At 40.3% G+C, this 22,377-nt stretch overlaps 1 protein-coding gene across 1 annotated transcript in view; it reads right to left on the reverse strand.

Moving 5' to 3' along the window:
* The window catches only part of arid2 (AT-rich interactive domain 2), a 97,010-nt gene that overhangs the window by 16,053 nt on the left and 58,580 nt on the right, over nt 1–22,377 (reverse strand). Inside the window, exons 8-14 of the mRNA XM_067999409.1 lie at nt 21,977–22,227; nt 19,410–19,506; nt 19,117–19,326; nt 12,443–12,613; nt 8,896–8,968; nt 3,754–3,888; nt 2,936–3,117 (exon numbers count right to left, since the gene is read on the reverse strand). Coding sequence (XP_067855510.1) covers nt 2,936–3,117; nt 3,754–3,888; nt 8,896–8,968; nt 12,443–12,613; nt 19,117–19,326; nt 19,410–19,506; nt 21,977–22,227 — 1,119 coding nt within the window. The remainder of the gene's footprint in view (nt 1–2,935; nt 3,118–3,753; nt 3,889–8,895; nt 8,969–12,442; nt 12,614–19,116; nt 19,327–19,409; nt 19,507–21,976; nt 22,228–22,377) is intronic.

Raw genomic sequence — 22,377 nt, forward strand, 5'->3', positions numbered from 1 at the left:
AGGGATTTCACCTGGGAGAAGCACTTTGCACCTACAACACAACCTGGCCAACCAATCTATTCTGTATGTCACAGATACTGTTGACTAAAATTGTGTTCTATATCCCTCATGGTGGCCCACTAGGGCAATGGCAAGGTAAATAAGTCAAGAAAATGGTCCCTGGAAAAACTACAGAAGGCTCAATGCTTTAGCGGTTGAGGCATTTGGAATCTGGGTGAAACTGCCATTGAAAGTAAATATCCAGGCTCAGTGTCCAAAATGAGTTTGCCTGCAAGGGAATGCCCATTGTCTCAGGCTTCTAGTCAGAAACCCTCATTTCCTCAGGTAGCACGGTGGGTGCTCCAATTACTACAATCTCTGGATTAAGGGGGGAAAAAATCATCCCACCCCTGATCACTACCCAGTGAAATCTGCTGGAATTGCATGTGTGAATGCTAGGTGAGAATCATGCTCGGTCGTGATGTCCTCCACAGTCCAATAGCCTGCTAAGGCTCATACATGAAGCACACAAACACTAGGGTGACATTCTGGAAGGTGACTACTGGCTGTGAATCCATCACCCAGCAAGAGTCAATGCTTTCAGAAGAGAGAAGAAAACTGGTAAAAATAGAAAAACCCATCTCCTCATGAAACAGTTCCTCTAACTCCATGTCAGTAAGGTTTTGAAATCTCAATGTCAATGAGAGGAGAGCAATACGTCTGAATGCGGCCATTGAGATGAAATCCATGAAGTTACGCAAGAAGCAAAATTGGCAGCTAAGTCTTGTCACTTTCTTCTGGTAGCTATTTGGGGAACAGTTTCTCTCTATCTATTCTGTCTAGACCCTTCATGATTTTGAATACCTCTATCAAATCTCCTCGCAACCTTCTCTGCTCTAAGGAGAACAAGCCCAGCTTCTCCCGTCTATCCACATAACTGAAGTCCTTCTCCCCTGGAACCATTCTAGTAAATCTCTTCTGCCTTTCTTCTCCTCTCTTAAGGCCTTCACATCCTTCCTAAAGTGCAGTGCCCAGAGCTGCACACAATACTCCAGTTGCGACTGAACCAGTGTTTTATGAAGGTTCATCGTAACTTCCTTGCTTTTGTACTCTATGCCTCTATTTATAAAGCCCAGGATCCCATCTGCTTTTTTAACCGCTTTCTCAACCTGCCTTGCCACCTTCAAAGATTTGTGCACATATACTCCCAGATCTCTCTGTTCCTGCAATCCTTTTAGAATTGTACCATTTAGTTTATATTGCCTCTCCTCATTCCTACCAAAAATATATCACTTCGCGCTTTTCTGCGTTAAATTTCATCTGCCACGTGTCCGCCCATGCCACCAGTCTATCTATCTCCTCTTGAAGTCTATCACTATCCTCCTCACTGTTCACTATACTTCCAAGTTTTGTGTCATCTGAAAACTTGGAAATTGTGCCCTGTACACCCAAGTCCAAGTCATCAATATACATATAAAAAACAGTGGTCCTAGTACCGAGCCCTGGGGAACACCACTGTATACCTCCCTCCAGTCCGAAAAACATCCATTCACCACTACTCTCTCTTTCCGGTCACTTAGCCAATTTCATATCCGTGCTGCCATTGCCCCTTTTGAAGCCCATGGAATAACTTTGTTGACAAGCCTATTATGTGGCACTTTATCAAACACCACATCAACTGCAGTTCCTGCATCAACCCTCTCTGTTACCTCATCAAAAAACTCAATCAAATTAGTTAAACACGATTTGCCTTTAACAAATCCGTGCTGGCTTTCCTTAATTAATCCACACTTGTCCAAGTGACTATTAACTTTGTTCCCGATTATTGTTTCTAAAAGTTTCCCCACCACCGAAGTTAAACTGACTGGCCTATAGTTGCTGGGTTTATCCTTACACCCTTTTTTGGACAAGGGTGTAACGTTTGCAATTCTCCAGTCCTCTGGCACCACCTCTTTATCTAAGGATGATTGGAAGATTGTGGTAAGTACCTCCGCAATTTCCACCCTTACTTCCCTCAGCAACCTAGGATGCATCCCATCCAGACCGGGTGACTTATCTACTGCAAGTACAGATAGCCTTTCTAATACCTCCTCTTTATTAATTTTGAGCCCATCTCAACTACCTCTTCTTCCTTGGTAAAGACAGAGTACTCATTTAGTTCCTCGGCCATGCCCTCTTCCTCCATGTGTAGATCGCCTTTTTGGTCCCTAATCGGTCCCACCTCTCCTCTTATTACCTGTTTACTATTTATGTGCCTAAAGACTTTTAGATTCCTTTTTATGTTTGCCGCCAATCTATTCTCATATTCTCTCTTTGTCCCTCTTATTTCCTTTTTCACTTCTCATCTGAACTTTCTATATTCAGCCTGGTTCTCACTCGTATTGTCAACCTGACATCTGTCATACGCCCCTTTTTTCTGCTTCATCTTACTCTCTATCTCTTTCGTCATCCAGGGAGCTGTGATTTTAGTTGCCCTACCTTTCCCCCGCGTGGGAATGTACCTAGACTGTACCTGAACCATCTCTTCTTTAAAGGCCGTCCATTGTTCAAGTAGAGTTTTGCCTGCCAATCTTTGATTCCAATTTACCCAGGCCGGATCCGTTGTTATCCCACTGAAATTGGCCCTCCTCCAATTGAGTATCGTTACTCTAGATTGCTCCATGTCCTTTTCCATAGCTAATCTAAACCTTATGATACTACAATCGCTGTTCCCTAAATGCTCCCCCAGTGACATTTGCTCCACTTGGCCCACCTCATTCCCCAGAACCAGATCCAGCAATGCCTCCTTCTTCGTTGGGCCAGAAACATACTGGTCAAGAAAGTATTACAAATCTATATAATAAAAATGTTTGTGTCTGTAGGAATGCTTCAATGTAGCATTGTACAGTCCCTCTTTTTTTCTGATTGATCTATTAAGTATTAGCACATTTAGTTTCATGAATAAACAACTTCTTACCTGAGGGAGGTGGGCTGTGTGTTAGCTCTGGAGTAATGGAGTGAACAGTTGGTGACTGCTGGTAGTGTGTCGGCATGGGAAGTGGTGTAGTCCTTCTTTGGATCCCTACAATGTGTATTTGCGCTTGCCCATTATTATTGGGATCTTCTATTCGTTTTACTGTATGGGTTGGAAATAGAGACCTTGCATACAAGACAAATGAAAACATGTCAAGTTCCATTAAGCAACCAATTCAGTGTTTTAACCAAAACTAGTCAGACTGAATGATGTAACTATCGTACTATGGATTGGCAATTATGCATTTTGGGATACTATAACATAGATTTCTTTCAGATCCATTTTTGCAAGGGGAAGTATTAAAGGCAAAAATTAGGGAACTATAGCAAGGGACTGGCAGGGGTTTCGATATAAGCTCAATAATGAGCAGGAAAGGCCAGTTTTCCAGGAGGGAAAAATAGAAAAGCAAGAGGGAGAGAGCTATCTCTAAGCTATTATGCACTTGTTCACTGTCATTTTAGGACTGACACTGGCAGAAGCCAGGCACCAAGCTACCTGAAAATGCATGGAGATACAGCTGGTAAATAACAGGAACAAAAAACAATTAAAAAAAAAATTCTCAGGATGTGAGTGCTGCTGACAAGGCTGACATTTTATTGTCCATCCCTAGTTGCCCTTGAGAAGTCGGTGGTGGGCCTTCTTTCTATACCCTCCCAAAAAAAGGACATGCTACCTTGTTAAACAGGTCATTGTCAGGGGGGGGGGGGGGGGAAAGAGGGGAAAGAGATCAATTTTCTCCTTGTTCAATTATTCTGACTTACCGGACACATTTGTTAAATCCTGTTGATGTCAGAATTCCACCACGAGCCAATTTACTACACATAGAAAGATACTCAGAGTACAGATCCACTCGCGAGATGGAGCCATCTAAGTAGGTCTCAAAATGTGCATTCAACCTGAATAAGCAAGAGGCCAAATATCAGCAAAAAAAATTTTTTTTTTAAATTTTTTTTACAGATTAGAATTATGCAAGGCACCACATTCTAACTGTGGCAGTGAATCTAGCTCTGAAATAATTGAATGCAATAGTAATTATTTTCTTAACTTGCCACAGCTTCATCAGTGTTACATACCAAATTTAGGTAGCAAAAAAAGCCATTTCATTTAAGCTCCATAACTTTGGCAATGTTGACACAAAAGCTTGACCTACCAATTAGGAACCAGAAAATAAACCTTACGATGTTCAAGCAGTTTAAACAATTCACTACTAAAAATTAATATTCCATATTTTATCCACTTTTAGGAGGGCTATTTTTGAACTATTGGGTGATGAGGCACTTTAGAGAGTTCGAACGTAGTAAGGAAACGTATTGAGTGAGCACTTATATTCCAATACACATCTTAACCTACTGTCAACGATAAATTAAGACACAAAATCAAATGTTAATTGAAATAACGAGTGGAAATGAACTAGGTTTGTGGTCGATGTTGATCACCAGGATATTATTGGTGGGGGACTCAGTGTAATTTAAAAGGGAAATCGTTAGGCTCTCTCTTGTTGGAGATGGTCATCGCATGGTACTTTTGTATCCTACAGTGTAAAAACAGTAGGTAAGCCATTAAGCAAAAAGCAAATAGCTCAGTGGATGGTGGAATTTATTCTCCACCGCTATAACATAGTGAGCCAAAGGGTATTGTGAAGGCTCACTCAACATGTTCTGCGGCCTCATCCTGGATCTTACTCATCATGTTCCCACTGTACTTATATTGCAGGCTATGTAGAGAAACTCTCATTTGCAAAGTATTTGGAATTAGTCATTGGATTTGACAGCTTCCCAGGATCGTGCCCTTTGACAGTTCTGCCCCCTCAGTCTGTGCTGCAATGCCATTGCATATGCCTTCCTTCTGTACAAGATACCTGTCTACAGATCACAGTGCAAATGACTGTTGCCCTTGCCTGAATGAGCTTCATGGTCAATTTTACTGATATCAGGTTTTTATTGCCAGATTTTTAAAAACTGAACTCAAATTCTCAATCTGCCACAAATTCACATTCTCAGGATTATTAGTCCAGTATCATAATCACTATGCTACCGTACCCCTGAATTAAATGATGCAACCTTAGGATAAGATGGTGTTAGCACGAAAGACATCATTTTCAGCTTTGTGCTAGCACACTGTCTATTGAAGTATTTATTTTTTCTAAAAAGAGGCATAGGGATTGGTTTCTATTTAACTGTTAAAGGCATTTTTCAAACTCTACTTATAGTCCCAGAGGTGTTCTTTTTGGCTGGTGTGTATTTTCTGCAATCTAAGAGCATCATTCGATGGCCTTTTTAAAAAAAAAATCTGTTTCTTTAGATTTCTGAAATGCAAAGAGTGCTATTTTTCTGGGTGCACCTCAAGAATCCTCGGCAACGACAACAGTCATTTACATTGTGATCTGTAGGCAGGTACCTTATATATAAATAACGCTGGTTGGTCACAAAGAATGGGCTGCGGTACCCTTTGCAATGCTTAAACCTGTTCATAGGTGTTGACAAAGTCATAATAATTAGTTTACAGGCAATAACCTTTAAGTAAAGTAACCATACTTGATATTCTTGAAGATTTTCATTTTTTTTTAAAAAACTCCCTTTGTTCTGAAAAGAACAATAGTGGTTTACAGAATGAATCCCGTGAGGAAGAAAATCATATCTATCTAGAGCGAGGGCCAGCAGTTTGGTGAGGTAATGTGTATGACATCACATAATACAAGAACATAATACTAGAACTAGGGTAAAATGAACTGACAATCACGTATACAGACTGCCTTTTTACTGAAGATGCAAATAGTTAATCATGTCAATAATAACTTTATAATATTGCATTCTTTAAGTCGGTCATGTGACAGGAGAAGGGGAAAATTCTTGCGATGTATGGAGAATGCAAATGAAGAAGGAAAGGAGGCTTCCAATTTTATTTGGGCTAATTTTATCCTTCATGTTATTCTCCATCTCACACAATGGGATTCAATGCTTGGGTAGGTGCAAAGAGTTGCACTTGAGCAACCCAGATTCATTACCTCCATGTAAATATTGCACTATCAATTATGATTGTGTCTAGTCAGAATAATGCATATATACAAAAAGTGAAGCAAAGATGGTTTGTTTCAACAGCGTGGGAGAAAATAATCATTAATAATTTTTAAACTGGCGGCAGATTGAGAGAAACTGCAATACTCCTGAGCTTGATGTTTGGTAATTTTTCAATGGCAATGTGAAAACAAACAATATTAATAACATTACTCAAAAATCATAATTGCTTTATTACTGTAATACATTATGCCTACACATTTGAAATATCTAAGTAACCAAAAAAAAACCTCAAATACAAATTCTGCTTATTCCATCATCCATTTCCCTCTCCTTTCTCACGTCATCTGTCCTATTTTTATTTTAACTTTAATTGTACTTTTTGTCTACCTAATCTGACTTGGTCTAATTTCTCTACATCATATTTATTTGAAAAACAAACAAACTTTCTGCTTCCTTCTGGCTCCACCCTTCATTTTTGGAGATGTGAGCAACTTTTAAAAAAAAAACTTGGGTTGGATGGGTTAAAGAATGGTCTAAAAGACCAGCTTTTCAGTCCATTGAAAGCCAGAAAATTGAAATGGCCATTATATCTTGACCATCTTCCCATTTCTAGCACCCAATGTCCGCATGAAGCACTTCAAGGTCAGGCACAAAACAAACAGTCAGCTGTATGAGCTTTCAATGAGATTGGCAACTTGCATAGAATTAAATAGAATTTACAGCACAGAAACAGGCCAGTATTTATGCTTCACAAAAGCCTCCACCAACTCTATTTACTTCATCTCCCCCTATCAACATATCCTTCTATTCTTATCTCCCTCATGTACTTATCTAGCTTCATTTGAACCTTTATAAAACACTGGTTCAGCCACAACTGGAGTATTGTGTCCAATTCTGGGCACTATATTTTAGGAAGGATGTGAAGGCCTAAGAGAGGGTGCAGAAAAGATTTACTAGAATGGTTCCAGGGATGAGGGCCTTCAATTATGTGGATAGACTGGAGAAGCTGGGGTTGTTCTCCTTACAGCAGAGAAAGTTGAGAGGAGATTTGATGGAAGCGTTCAAAATCATGACGGATTTAGATAAAGTAAATAAAGAGAAACTGTTCCCATTGATGGAAGGGTCGAGAACCAGAGGACACAGATTTAAATTGATTGGCAAAAGAACCAAAGATGACGTGAGGGGAAACTTTTCTACGCAGTGAGTAGTTATGATCTGGAATGCATTGCAAATGCAGATTCAATCATGGCTTTTAAAAGGAATTGGATAAATATTTGAAGGGAAAAAATTTACAGGGCTATGTGGAAAGAGCAGGGAAATGGGACTAAATGGATTGCTCTTACAGAGAGCTGGCACAGGCTCGATGGGCCAAACGGCCTCCTTCTGCGCTGTAAGGATTTTATGATTCTATAAATGCATTTATGCTAGTCGCCTCAACCACTCCACGTGGTAAGCAAGTTCCACATTCTCAGTACTCGAGTAAAAAAGTTTCTCCTTAATTCCTTATTGGATTTATCTGTGCCTATCTTATATTTGTGGCGCTTATTTTTGGACTCTCCCACAAGTGGAATCATCTCCTCTATGGCTACCTTATCGAACCCAGTCATAATTTTAAAGACCTCTACTAGATCACCTCTCAGTTTTCTAGAGAAAAGACCTCCAGCCGATTCAGTCTTTCCTGATAGTTGTACCCGCTCAGTTCTGGTATCATCCTTGTAAATCTTTTTTGCACTGTCTTCAGTGCTTTTATATTCTTTTCTAATATGGAAACCATTTAGTGCTAAGCAATGCCACATCATGGGCACTTTTGGGCTGAGTTGAGTGTGCCCAGAATGTATTTCACATATAGTAACTTTACAGTCTGCAGAAAGAATACACTTTCATCCCATCAGTCTACGGTGGATTCAAACTTAGGTCCCAAAGAGAGAATAGTGCACTATGCCAGTCTCACATTTTTTTTTTAGTATTGTTAAGACTTCTTCCAAACCTGAGTAAACTATTTGACTATATAGAATATGCTGCACAACATTTAATTGGATTTGTCCTCACACGGACTGCAGCGGTTCAAGAAGGCGGCTCACCACCACCTTCTCGAGGGCAATTAGGGATGGGCAATAAATGCTGGCCTCGCCAGCGACGCCCACATCCCGTGAACGAATAATAAAAAAAAAAATTTGCTCAACCAGTGGTTTTAGTCCACCACTACAATATGTTCCACTGTGTTAAGTCTATGCGGAATATATGAATTGCTATGAATAATCCTGAAGATACCTTAATGCTGACCCATTTTCTAAATGGGACTTCAAAATTACCTAAAGTCCAAATATAGCTTAAACAAGTGATAGAATACATTTTTTATTCATAATTTAAAAAAAAAATACCATACACAATTTAGATCACCATGGGCTCTTAAAGTGATACTAACATTTCATAAGCCAAGATTATTTAGGTTGTGTAGCATTACAGTCTGATTTCATTCAAAATTAACTTCCAGTGCTGCAGTTGCTTTAATCATATCAAGTCTTCCATGCCTCCAGCCAATGTGAACACCTGCAGCAAAGAGCCAAATATGCTGGCTAATATTTTCTTAATGTTATATGGATCAGCTGAAGAGTTGTGCAATAAAAACAGCTACACAACTACTGGTTTTTAAAAATTATAGAGTATATTTTAACTGCTACTATGCATTTCCTGGATTCCTGGACATTACTCTAGAGTATAATATTTACAAAGTGTTGTTGGGACTGCTACTAGCTAAAAAGCAGTACTGAAACACTTTCTATTTAGACTGTATAGCGTACAGAAGTTTTGGACATGTTTCCAATCACTAAAGTTAAAACACACCATAATAATTATACTGCATTTGTCTTGAGTACTTATACTTACCACTGGCAACCGAACTTTTCACTGTCAACTTCTATTCCTAGTGGGGGTACCACTGCAGGGCCAACTCTAGCTGCTGTACAAGTAAGTGAGAACAAAAGATCAATAACATTGGGGAAGGGGGGTGATATCATAATATATAATGAAGCCATGTGGGGCAGTTTGTTTTTCTTTTAAAGAATAATTTGAACTTTTTTTTTATAAATAGCTATTTACCCTTGCATTTATTTTATTCATATACTTTCAAACTACAATATAAAGGGAAATTAGTCCTCATTGTAAGTTCTGTTCTCCAAACACAACTTTGCATATAAACACTTGGGTTTACCTGATTGTATGCATGCTGGTAGAAATTTTCAAATGTACCCACATACTCCTACGTGACCTTCTGCATAGTAAGTGGCGTTCCCTCCTATCAATGCTGGAAAAGGGTTTGAAGTTACTCATCGAGGTGATGTAGAGTCTCAGCACCAGCAGGTGGTGCCACAAGCTAGGGGGATACAAATTCTCAGTTTCTGAGGCGATCTGGCTAATGTGGGAAGGTGAGATACAGGGACCAGAAGCGATAAAAAAACAGAACCGGTCCTCTGGTCGCTCACACAACTCATTGCTACTTGCTCAGAATAGCACTGGCAAAGCACTGGGATCGGGTCAGCCATCACTCTTTTTAGCTACAGTTGATACTTGGCCCAGAGAGAACAAGAAGGATTTCATGGCCTCAAAAAAGAGGTTATTTGCCCCGGGCCACGGAAAATTAGTATTTCACTTGCCAAAAACTATTGCTTGAACATTAACTAAAATGAAATAAATAAAACATAATTCTAAAAGGGAATAAAATACTTTTGGTAGCTAGTTGGTGGTGAGGGAAGAGCTGAAACAAGCCACAAAACAATCAGTGAGAAAGCAGAGAAAGAAACAAAGATTGGAGATGAAGGGATAGACAATGATGTTACTTGTAAACTGTCCAGTGCTTTGCTTTTCAGCTTGCCAAAGATAGAAAGCAACTTGCTCCATCATAGCTGGCAACTGTTTTTTTTAAGCTTGATCACCTGTTAAAGCAATACCTGACTCCATTTCTTTTGCCTCTGCCACCAGCCACCCACCCCCCAACAATGTCAAATAGTTTTGCCAAGAGAGGATCAATAGGCTGGTCTGAGTTTGTGCCAGAAAACCATTCTTTGGAGAACAGAAATTACAGTGGGCAACTTCCATTTCTCCTTCAAAAGCAGGTCTTCCAATTTCTCCTTCAAAAGCAGGTCTTCCATCCATGGAAGCTTCAAAAGGTAGATCAACAGGGACAGAGAAGAAGTGCACATCTAAATATCAAAGTATACAGCAACCACAGTGAATAAATCCCTACTGCCTAGGTTAAGGCTACAATGATTCTAAATTTTTTTTTCATAAGTTTATATTTTCTCCCCTTACACTTTTTCAGGTCTCCCCACGCCACAGACCACTCTCCAAGTCACGAAGAAGTGCATGAACATGGCCCCGGGGAAAACATCCCTCCAAATTTTCCTTCCTCTCTGTGGGAATATGCCTGGTCTCTGCTGTTGAACAAAGAAAGATGGCAGTCATTTTCCAGCAGCCGTACCATGCTCACGTTGGTTAGGAATAAAGGCCAAATGACTGGCTTGGGATGGAGCCAAATGATTTGTTGGAAGATTAAAAACTCCAAATTGCAAAGAAGGTTGACAAACAAGTTGAGAGAACATCTAGGGACTCAACCTTCATTAACTAGATGCCCAAATTACATTTACTAGCTACTACCTAAGATGGCCTGATATCAGTGGTATTTTGTGAACATAATTTTGGCCAACAGCCATCAACTTTGTACGACTAACAGTTTTATGATAAAGAGGTGCTAGTAGTGCAAAGAAGTATAGAAATACCTATCAGGTAAATCTACAAAGACTAGCCAGTAACTGGATAGCTTTGATGTCTTTGCCTACATGGATTATTTTAAACTTAGCTTGTCTGAGGCATTACTTTCATCTCCTTAGGCTGAACCCATAGCAGATATGTCCAGAACTTTACTACAAGCACTCGAGGCAAAACAATCCGGCAAGGACATGGGATGATTTGAAGATCCTGCTGTTTACGTGGCTTGTAACAAGTGAAATGATCAAGTCTATTTGGAACCATCCAGCAGCACAAAGTTATGACTATAAAGGAAAGGCAGAATTCTTAAGCAGAGAAGGATGAAATGTTAGAAAGAAGAAAATGGGCAATATGGGTTCAAGATCTAAGCCAATAGTGAGGAAACAACCCATACCATGCAGGGGTCCTGTGAGGAAGAATAAATGCAACTTTCAAATGACTCAACGTTGTACATGTACAGTTAGGGAGACCCAAGTGTTTGTATGTGGAAGATATAATCTGAAAAAGAAAACTTTTAAATAAAAAAGCATGGAAACAAAATAGTTCACACGAGATTTACAAACGTCACATAGGCAAAATTCGTGTGATTTTATTAAGTGAAGGGAAAGGCTCATGAGTACGAAGTACTTCCACATTTACTATTTTTTTTAAATTGAAGACTTCTCCTACCCATCAGAATATCATGAATTCGGTCAGATATTTTCTCTCCCATGTAGGTCAATTGGATTTGAAGCTAATCCATTGACCTGGCTTGCGGAGACAGTCTACAAACATGTCAGATCAGTGCTGGAATTAAACACTTTTACTTTTTGGGCATCCACTGTCAGTATCAAGCACAAAGTATGGTCTGTCAATTTGTGCTGAACTAAAAGCAGTTCTGTGCTTTGGGCCTGCAGCCACAGTCCAAACTTAACTCTTGCAAGATCCATATAGCCAAGAGAGGGGAGACTCTATATCTGACTCTTTTCCCCATTGCAGCACTTAAATTATTTACTCACGATGCTTTAAAACATTGAATGGTTACAAAGATTTGAACATTCATTTTAATCCTCATCATTTGTCCTTATTTAAAGAAAATCTCACCATCAAGATCCCTTTTAATAATCAAACCGATGCAAAGCACTTTGGCTAACAAGCTTTAGTTTGTTTGACTGTTTTTTTAAGGTTTGCCAATCTTTTTGGAAGTTTTTGTTTAAAAAGTGAACGCTGACAATACTAGGTATTAGCACAGAAAAGCTTACTGAGTCCTACAACTTGAGGGAGCTGAATTAACTTCTGTATCATCCCTAGGATTATGACTATGTTCACTAAAGTTACTTCTGTTCTATGCCTCCAATATTATCAACAGTCAATTCAAACCACTGCATTTTAAACTTCCACCAATTTTCTCCCCTCTTTAAGGAATGCTGCGATAAAGGTTCTACAGGTGCTGGTAGGCTGCAAGAGGCCATTCTCCATGTGTGAGTTGGCAGATTATTTGGCTGTAAGGAGGCATCATGGGAAACCTGGTACTGTCCTCATCTGATATCCATTACTGCACAATTCCCCAAAAAAATCAAGATGATCGATAAAACAATAGAATGTTCGTCCATATGGTTTGATTTTTAAGAGGGTTCTGGATTTCAGATTTCTAGCATTTAAAATGTTTTTATGATTTCCAGTCACATACCTGAAGCTGGTGTGATGTGGGTTGGTAGTTGTTGCAAGTGCTCCATTGCTTGTGGTCTGATCTCAGAGATTACTTGGTGGTTGTAACTTTGATATTCAATTAGTTTCACTGCAGTAGGTGTATCAGACCCAAATGACTGCATATCCACCGACACAAGACACACTAACATATCTGATATGAAAAAATAAATTGTTTACCAAAGATATCCAAAACTATTTTTAACTATTAGAATATAATTTTAGCAAATATTTTCCAATTTTAAATTGTCACGTTGAATTAATGTGAAGTATTCATTAAGTCAGTTGCTCAATAAAGATAAGGCTCCCTCACCATGTTAAATTAATATGAAGACAAAGGGAATAGGATTATAAAGAATACATTTTTTTTTAATTTAAAAAGTGAACATTTTCTTGAAGGGGTGAAACCCAATGATATTTATCATAGATATTACCCTAAAGCATCATTCCTAAAAATCTTGACAGGAGACATGAAAAGCCTGCAGCTGTGCTTGGATTTGCCAAAGCCCATCAGGTGGTGGTGATTGGGGGGGGGGGGGGGGGGGGGGGAAGAGGAGAATCTTAAAAGCCATTCTGATCATAGTATTCAGGTCCTGCTGGATTTTCTTCAAAGATTCCAGCAATTCCTTTACCTGTCCCCCAAAAATATATTTTTTGTAAAAGGATAGTTGGAATTGGTGCTCCTGTGACCCACATGGCAGCAATGCTCAAATCAGCCATGCCAGTCTGTGAAGCAACTCACAAAGGTTCAGGGCATCAACCCCTGCTTCTTTCTGCAGAACAGCTGGCATTTAGTAAAAAAAAAATCAGGAAAACAATTGACTTTGGAAAATTGCCAGATTCATTTTAACAACTTCCCAAAGTGTGGTCTTTGGTGAACTGCCCAAAGGTATGGTGGCATGTCATTCTGGCCTGCTTGGACTCTTGCTGGTAAATTCATCAGCTGAATGCTGCTATCCACTTGGAATCGCAGCAGGAGACTCAAAATTCCACTTCTGTGTGGTGATTTTCCCATGTTGGGAAAGGACCTGAAGTACAACCATCAAGTCTGGTGCACCTGACAGGATCCACCGTGTCTTAGTGGACCTTCCACATTTGGTCTATTTTGGGAACAGAGAACCTTCAGCTCAGGAAAATTAACTAACCGAATAACAAGGCCAGGAGACCATGTGTGGCACCGCCTATCTAACTTGAAGACAAAATTTTCATATACACCTTCAGCAGGTGGTTTCTCCAGAACCTATCAAACAACGCTACACTGCTGGGGTATATGGAATGAAGAATGCATTGTTTACTGCTGGGGTAAATGGAATGAAGAATGCATTGTTTACTGGTGATGCTCTCGCTGTTTTAACTTGCTACACCAGATTTGAGTTATGGGAGATTTTGTTGCAACATTTTGCTTTTTGGGGGAAAAAACTTGCTGCTGCTTGTTCCAGCACTTGTATGAACACTATCATTTGTTATATCATGCATGATGATTTCTGGTGAGGCTAATTTCTGACGGCTCTCATGAAAGGCCTTTCTTGTTTATTCTTCATAAGTCTTACCACAATGTAGTCAAATAAGAAAAGGCTAATCAACAAATCATGTACAATTTGCCCTACCCCGCCTAACCCATTGAATCTTCAGAAGCAGGCAAATAATCACAAGTAAAACTGTTGTGTTAGAAAAATTATTTAAAACTAGAATCCCAATGTGAATTTGTATTTCCCTGACAACACTCAACCTAATCCTTCTTTCTGGCTGAACAATTTCTCCTCTTGATGGTTGTTCTTTCCATGTTATGAATTTGCACAAGAGTAAGAGGAATCCACTTTCCCTTCCCCCAGTCACTCTGACTATTATTGTCTATTAATTTATATTGTCAGGTTAGGTTGAATGTATCAAGCAAATGTCCTCAATTCCATGAGCCTTAATTTTGTTTTAAATCCTCACATGCAGAACCTCAGCTAATTCTGTGCAAACTATTTTTCTCTCTCCCTCAATGCATGTCATTTTTCAAAAAGCTTCAAACTTTAATCTACTACTTTATTTTTTATAACATCTTAAGGTGTCTAGTCTCTTTGGAGGAGGATTAGGATATGTGATCCAAAGCTTGGTCAAAGACTAGCATCTGCCCTTTTTCTTCCCAGTGAAGCACCTTGAAGTATTTTGCTACATTGAAGGCACTAAATAAATGCAAATTGCTGCAGATCCATTTTCTAACTTGATCTTGATCTATTTCCTGGTCAGTTCTCAGTTGTTAGGCCCCCGATACTTCCTTTCATCGCACCACACAAGACCTCGATTGGTCCACTCCCTTATTCTGCTATTTTCTATCATTCCTAGCATCCTCCTCCAGTATTTGTATTCATTTCCCAAACCTGGCATGCCCAAACTTTTCTACTGCGTCTCTCCGGGCCCATTCTTCATTCTTTCACTGTGTCGTGATCTTTTTCTCCCCTCTCCATTTAACTTTTTTCACTTTCCCAACTTATTCTCCATTACCTAAATGAATATTTTCAAAATTAGACAACAAGAATTGGAGGAGCGCAGAGATCTCGGAGGGTTGTAGGGCTGGAGGAGGTTACAGAGATAGGGAGGGGCAAGGCCATGGGAAAAGCCTATAGAACATTAGTAATGCACAAAATTAAAAAATCTGCGGTGTGAACTGGTCTCTTAAAAAAACAGTAGCTGTAATTCCTCAAAAATGCATAACTTTGCTGAAGCACAACACAGACAAAAAATAGCTAACTTAAATATATTTATACCACAAACCAGTGCTTTATTCAGAAATTCAAATTAACAACACTTCATACAAAAATACATAATGTTCTGAAATGCATTGATTGTATCACCAAATCACACCTTGGTCTGTCCCCCAACTCCCCTGGCACCTTCTCCTCCTTTGAGCATCTCACCTTGTTCCACCCCTCACCTCTTCTTTAAAATCCTCGTTCTCTACTGCCCACCCAAGTAACACGCCAAGTTTCTCAGAGATATCTTCACTGCTTTCCTCCCTCTGCACTGAGTGACTTCTCAGCCTCGGTGATTTCAACCTCCATCTCAACTCATCATGCTCTCTCTTCTAAGTTCACTGCCCTCCTATCCTCCCTTAATCTCTCCTTCCATATAAACTCCCTACCCATATTCATGGCCCTTAACCTTGCCATTTCACGTGGCCTCTCTACTCCTATCGTGTCAATCATGGATAAGGCCATCTCTGATCACTTCCTTGTATCCTTCTCTATCCACATCCCTCTTCCCCCTCCCAATCCCACTTCCTCTGTGCTCGCCTCTGGAAACAACTCTCCCAAGTCACTTACAACGACACTTTCAAATTCTCAACTGTCTAGCCATTGCCCCTCCATTTCTGGAGCTACTGATCTGCTCAATCATATCCTCATCACCATCTTTGGTGCCCTTCTCCCAGTTAAAACCATTATTCTCTCTCATCCGGATCCTTCCCCGGTGCGGCCCTCATCTCCACTCCCTTAAGTCCAAGGATGCAGACTTGAACGTTTATGGCAGACAACTGGTTTAGCCATTCATTGCTAGATCTGGCTGGACACGTAAAGCACTCAGGTCCTGCTCTCCTCTGCCAAAATTGCTCACTATTCCAGGATCATCCTGGAATAGAATCATAGAAGTTTACAACATGGAAACAGGCCCTTCGGCCCAACATGTCCATGTCGCCCAGTTTATACCACTAAGCTAGTCCCAATTGCCTGCACTTGGCCCATATCCCTCTATACCCATCTTACCCATGTAACTGTCCAAATGCTTTTTAAAAGACAAAATTGTACCCACCTCTACTACTGCCTCTGGCAGCTCATTCCAAACACTCACCACCCTCTGAGTGAAAAAATTGCCCCTCTGGACCCTTTTGTATCTCTCCCCTCTCACCTTAAATCTATGTCCCCTCGTTATAGACTCCCCTACCTTTGGGAAAAAATTTTGACTATTACCTTATCTATGCCCCTCATTATTTTATAGACTTGTATAAGATCACCCCTCAACCTCCTACTCTCCAGGGAAAAAAGTCCCAGTCTATCTAACCTCTCCCTATAAGTCAAACCATCAAGTCCCGGCAGCATCCTAGTAAATCTTTTCTGCACTCTTTCTAGTTTAATAATATCCTTTCTATAATAGGGTGACCAGAACTGTACACAGTATTCCAAGTGTAGCCTAACTAATGTCTTGTACAACTTCAACAAGTTGAATGCAAAGATAACGCCAGCCTTCTCTTAACCACAAACCATCTTCTTAAACCCATCTCCCCTACCTCCTCCACCCTCACCTCCAACAAGTGCGAGAAGCTCATGGACTACTTTGTCACTAAGATTGAGACCATCCATTCAGGTGCCTCTGCCGCTTCCCTCCCTTCCTCTAGCCCACCAAACCATACTTCTCCTGTGATTCCCCCCTGCCGTAGTCCTGAACTCGCATCTTTCTCTAGTTTCTCTCCTATCTCCCCTCATGCCCTCTCTGAGCTCATCTTGACCACGAGACCCACCTCCTGCTCCTTCAACCCTATTCCCACCAAACTGCTGACCACCCAACTTTCTTTCCTGGCCCCCATGTTAGCTGATATTGTTAACGTTCCCTCTTCTCAGGTACTGTCTCGCTCCTTCAAATCTGCAGTCATCGCCACCCTCCTCTGTCCTTGCAAACTACTGTCCCCATCTCCAACCTCCCTTTCCTCTTCAAAGTCCTTGAATGTGTTGTCGCCTCCCAAATCCATGCCCATCTTTCCCGCAACTCCGTGTTTGAATCCCTCCAATCAGGTTTCTGCCCCTGCCACAGTACTGAAACAGCCCTTATCAAAGTCACAAGTGGCATCCTACATGACTGCGGCTGTGGTAAACTATTCCTCCTCATCCTTCTCGACCTGTCTGCAGCTTTTGACATGGATGACCACACCATCCTCCTCCAACGCCTCGCCTCCATCATCTAGCTGGGTGGGACTGCCCTCGCCTGGTTCCATTCTTATTTATCCAGTTGTAACCAGAGAATCAACTGCAGTGGCTTCTCTTCCTGCTCCCGCATGTTCCTCTGGAGTCCCCCAAGGATCTATCCTTGGCCCGCTCCCATTTCTCATCTACACGCTGCCCCTCAGCAACATCATCCAATAACACTATGTCAGGTTCCACAAGTACACTGACGCCGCCCAGCTCTACCACACCACCACCTCCCTCGACACCTCCACTGTCTCTGATTTGTCACATTGCTTGTCCAACATCCTCTACTGGATGAGCAGAAATTTTCTCCATCTAAATATTGGGAAGACTGAAGTCATCATCTTCAGTCCCCACCACAGATTCCATTCCTTAGCCACCGACTCCATCCCTCTCCCTGGCCACTGTCTGAGGCTGAACCAGACTGTTCGCAATCTTGATGTCTTATCTGACCCTGAGATAAGCTTCTGACCACACATCCGCACCATCACCAAGACCGCCTACTTCCACCTCCATAACGTCGGCCGTTGCCGCCCCTGCCTCAACTCGTCTACTGCTGAAACCCTCATCCATGCCTTTGTTGCCTCTAGACTTGACTATTCCAATGCTCTCCTGGCCGGCCTCCCATCTTCCACCCTCCATAAACTAGAGCTGATCCAAACTCTACTGCCCATATCCTAACTCGCACCAAGTCCCGTATGCCCATCACCCGTGCTCACTGACCTACATTGGCTGCCGGTCTGGCAACGCCTCGATGTTAAAATTCTCATCCTTGTTTTTAAATCCCTCTATTGCCACAGCCCTCCCCATCTCTAACCTCCTCCAGCCCTACAACGTTCTGTGATCTCTGCGCTCCTCCAATTCTAGCCTCTTGCGCATCCCTGATTTTGAATTGCTCCACCATTGGCGGCCGTGCTTCAGCTGCCTAGGCACTAAGCTCTGGAATTCCCTTCCCAAGCCTCTCTACCCTCCTTTAAAACGCTTCTTAAAACCTACCTCTTTGACCAAGCTTTTGGTCACCTGTCCTAATATCTCCTTATGGTGACTCTGTGTCAAATTTTGTTTGATCGTTCCTGTGAAGTGCCTTGGGACGTCTTATTATATTAAAAGGCGCTATATAAATGCAAGTTGTTGTTGTTGATTTTAGGTAAAACATTGCAATAATCAACTATAATATTGGTAACATTTAACTATGCAACTTGCACAGCCTGACATTTTTTTTCCCTAAACTACCAAAGGTTGCAGTATACTTTGGTATAAGAAGCATTTTTTTTCTCTTAAGTGCACGTTAGAAAGCTATGGAGTGTTCAGATTGGCTCTTCTCTCCCTATTTTAAATGCATAAAAGTTTTTTTTATTTTAGCAGCGAATGTGTTTTCTGGAGTATAGGGGCTGGGAAGAGCTCAAGTATTTGGAAAGCAAGTTTTTCACAAATTAGATGCCCTAAACATTCTGAATTAGGCTTCTATAAAATCTGAATTTGCAACTTACATGTTGTACAGAATGGTACAAACACAATTCCATAATTTGATACCATGTCACAGTTGTTTTCTCCAGGGAGAAGATGCCTCATGAACAGATCGATTCCTTAATTCAGTTCAAATGAACACACTGCAAGTGACTTTGCTATATTCAGGATGCAAGATCAAGTTCCACTTTGATAAGGATGTCTAAATAATGACATTCACATCTTTACCTGAAACATTTTTTAAACTTACCTACACTTCTTTCCACGCTAACTATCTTTGTGCAGGGTACTTCTCCTAGTTCAGTAAGCTTGTATAACACCTCTAATGCAGAGATTACCAGCAGCATATCGGGTAAAGTTAGATGGCATATGATCTCCCTGTAGGACTCCTGATCGACATATTCACATATCAAGTCCGCATTATCTTCAGCTCTACACAGGTTTCCTAGTATTTCCATGCCTATAGAATTATACAAAAATTAAATTTGAAAACAATGTGCAAAACTAAAAAGTATCAATGACACTATTATTGCAATTGCTCACCTCTCATCTTCAAACACTTGTCACAGGAAAGTAGACATTTAGTTACAGTATGAAAAATTAGATGGGTACTTTTAAAATCAATAGGATCCAACTGAAGCTGTAAGATTAAAAACAAAAAGGGAAGTCACATTACTGCATGCCTTGATCTCACACTAACATCTATTTTCTGGCTCACTGTTGGCCCATGATTCATACTAAGCAACAGCATGAAGAGAAAAAAAGCAGACCTGGAAGCAAATTAAAAAGCTAAAATTATAGGACCACCACAAGTAACACGTATTAGCGTAGCATGCAATGTCCAAATTCAGTGTGAAGTTAACGTGTAAAAAAAGCTTTCATATTTGTGATGGAGCTTGTTGCCAATTGATGCTAGAAAGAAAACAGCAGTCATATGCTGTTTTAAATTATAAACTGATAAGGATTCAACCCTGAAATCATCTGACACCACTTTATAAAAGGAAAAACTGTAATGGAATGAACAAAACATTTGGTATGAACAAATAGAGACAATGTGGAATATTCAATGGTAATTTATATTGGGGAACAAAGCAAATTTTCACTGGGAATGTGAAGCAGTCCAAAAAGTGTTTAGTATTAGGGAGATATGACTATTATAAATTGGGCAAAGCGCAATATTAGATTGCAGCTTTAGCATTCACATTATATTACCTTATAATAAACAAAACAGGATGGACATTTCTGCTAGTAGGTTATGTTGTGCTGTAGTAGAGGTAGACATCCCAGCCCATATGTTTTGGGATAGATGATATATTAGAAATCGGCAGAAAAAGTTTCTGCAGATTTCTAATACATCACCTGTTTATACAGGCCCTTTCTCTCTTGACCTTAGGTGTCTCCAGTTTGACATCATGACCTATGGGAAAGGCCAAGCTGTTTTTGGGGAGCGAAGATAACCTCTTCTTTTCTTCACTACCATCTCCTTAAGCCCCTTTCCCTTGCACCCTGCACTCTCACTTCCAACATGTCCGAGGAGATCATGGACTTGTATGTCACTAAGGTTGAGACCATCTATTCAGTTGCCTCTGCTGCTTCCCCCACTTCCCCTTTCCCACCAAGCCAAACTTCCCTCAGGCTCTCCAACTGCCCATCATGCTAGCTAACATTGTAACTAGTTCCCTCATTATGTATTATCTCCCTCCCTTTCAAAACTGCCATAATTATTCCCTCCTCAAAAAAACCCACCCTCTACCCCTCTGTGCTTGCAAGGTAGCTTCCCATCTCCAAACACCATTTCCTCTCCAAAGCCTTGAACGTGTTGTCATTTCCCAGACCTGTGCCAATTTTCCTGCAACTCCATGTTTGAAGTTCTCCAGTCAGTTTTCCACCCTTGCCACATCACTGAAACAGCTCTATCCAAAGTCACAAATGGCATCCTCTATAATTGTGACCATGGTGAATTAGGCCTCTCTGCCACCTTTGGTAAGGTCAACTATGCCTGTAAAATGCCTAGCAATGTTTTTCTGTGTTAAATGCACTATATAAATGCAAGTAATTGTTACATGGTCCTAGCTGTCAGGTATGTTTTATTTAGAATATGTAGGTGCATAGATTTGTGGCTATAGTGCAGCCTTATCTTTATTTTCTCTCTAACTAACGCTACCAAGACCTACATTTGACTGATGTTGATTGGGCAGCCACACATTTGCGCTGCACTGAGAACTGTCTTTGAGAGTGGAGGAATGGGAAAAGGTGAGGAGAAAGGAGGAGCGTTAGGAGGTGGAGGAGCAGCAGGCACATGATCAAGAGAGAACGAAACTGGTGGTTCAAATGCAAGAAAAAACTGTTTAGTGGCAAATATTGCACTTTTACTGGAGGCAAATGCATTTTTAAAAATTTTTATTGACTAAAGGAGAAATCAACAAAGGGGCTGATTGAAGGAGACATAATGAAAACAGATAATTTTTGTGTAGCATGCCAAGTGCAAGGTCCAAATGAGTATGTAATCGTTGGCGCAAATTTGAACATCTTTCTTAATTGAGCACTTGGCCTGGATTTAATCAAGGAGAGATTAAAAAGATTGTGATTCTTTGATAAATTCAATTTTTGTTCTGGCTCTTGAGCTTTCAAAAGGTTGGCCATATCATATGTAAACATTTTGTTTGATTAAAAAAAAAATTTTAAACAGTGAAACCACAGTATTCCCTTATCATCATAAGGTATTCAGCACTTCATGAAAAAAAACCTGCTTTAACATTTAGAGACAAGATCATTTTAGCTTTCACTCAAAATGTGTCCAGAAGGTACCAAAGCATTTATGAAAGTAAGGAAATCTCACTTGTGCCACATGCAAGTTGATTTTTCCCTCAACTCAAAAAGCATTACCTTTATAAAATTTGCAGGTTACACAAAAAAACATTATGCTAATTAGGTAACATTTATACATACAATTACAAAACAATCTTTCCTCTGAAGTTAAGTCCATAAATACCCGTTATGAAGGATAAAGCATTATGATATCATCCCATTTAAATTACGGTTTGTAAGAGCGTAGGATATATACAATTTTAGTAACTGAAATGCACGATTAGTCAAGAGTAGTTTCATACCTCAGCTGCTACGTTACCCAATGTGTCCAGCCCCAGTTGCTTGAGAGAAGCATATTGACAATGGGAACACAACAACAAGAAACGGAGACATGTACGATGAGCTGCCAATAGCTTCACATTTCCTTCCTCAAAGGACAAATTGCGAAGGATTACTGCTATCTGAAGCACCCTTTGCCCCTCGACATCATTGATGCCAAGTTTATGAGAGGGGTGGAATAAAGAGGTCTCCCTATCCATTTCTATATTCGTACCTAAATTAATGAAAAAAAGTCAATTTTATATAAAGACATAAGAAAATCTGGGTACATAAACAAAAATACACATTCATATAGAAAACGCAGCAACAAAGCATTAAAACAGAACAGAAAGTTTCTCAATGTTCCTTCTGTTCCTGTTGGGAA

This window comes from Heptranchias perlo, chromosome 18 (assembly GCF_035084215.1).
Source record: "Heptranchias perlo isolate sHepPer1 chromosome 18, sHepPer1.hap1, whole genome shotgun sequence".
NCBI lineage: Eukaryota > Metazoa > Chordata > Chondrichthyes > Hexanchiformes > Hexanchidae > Heptranchias > Heptranchias perlo.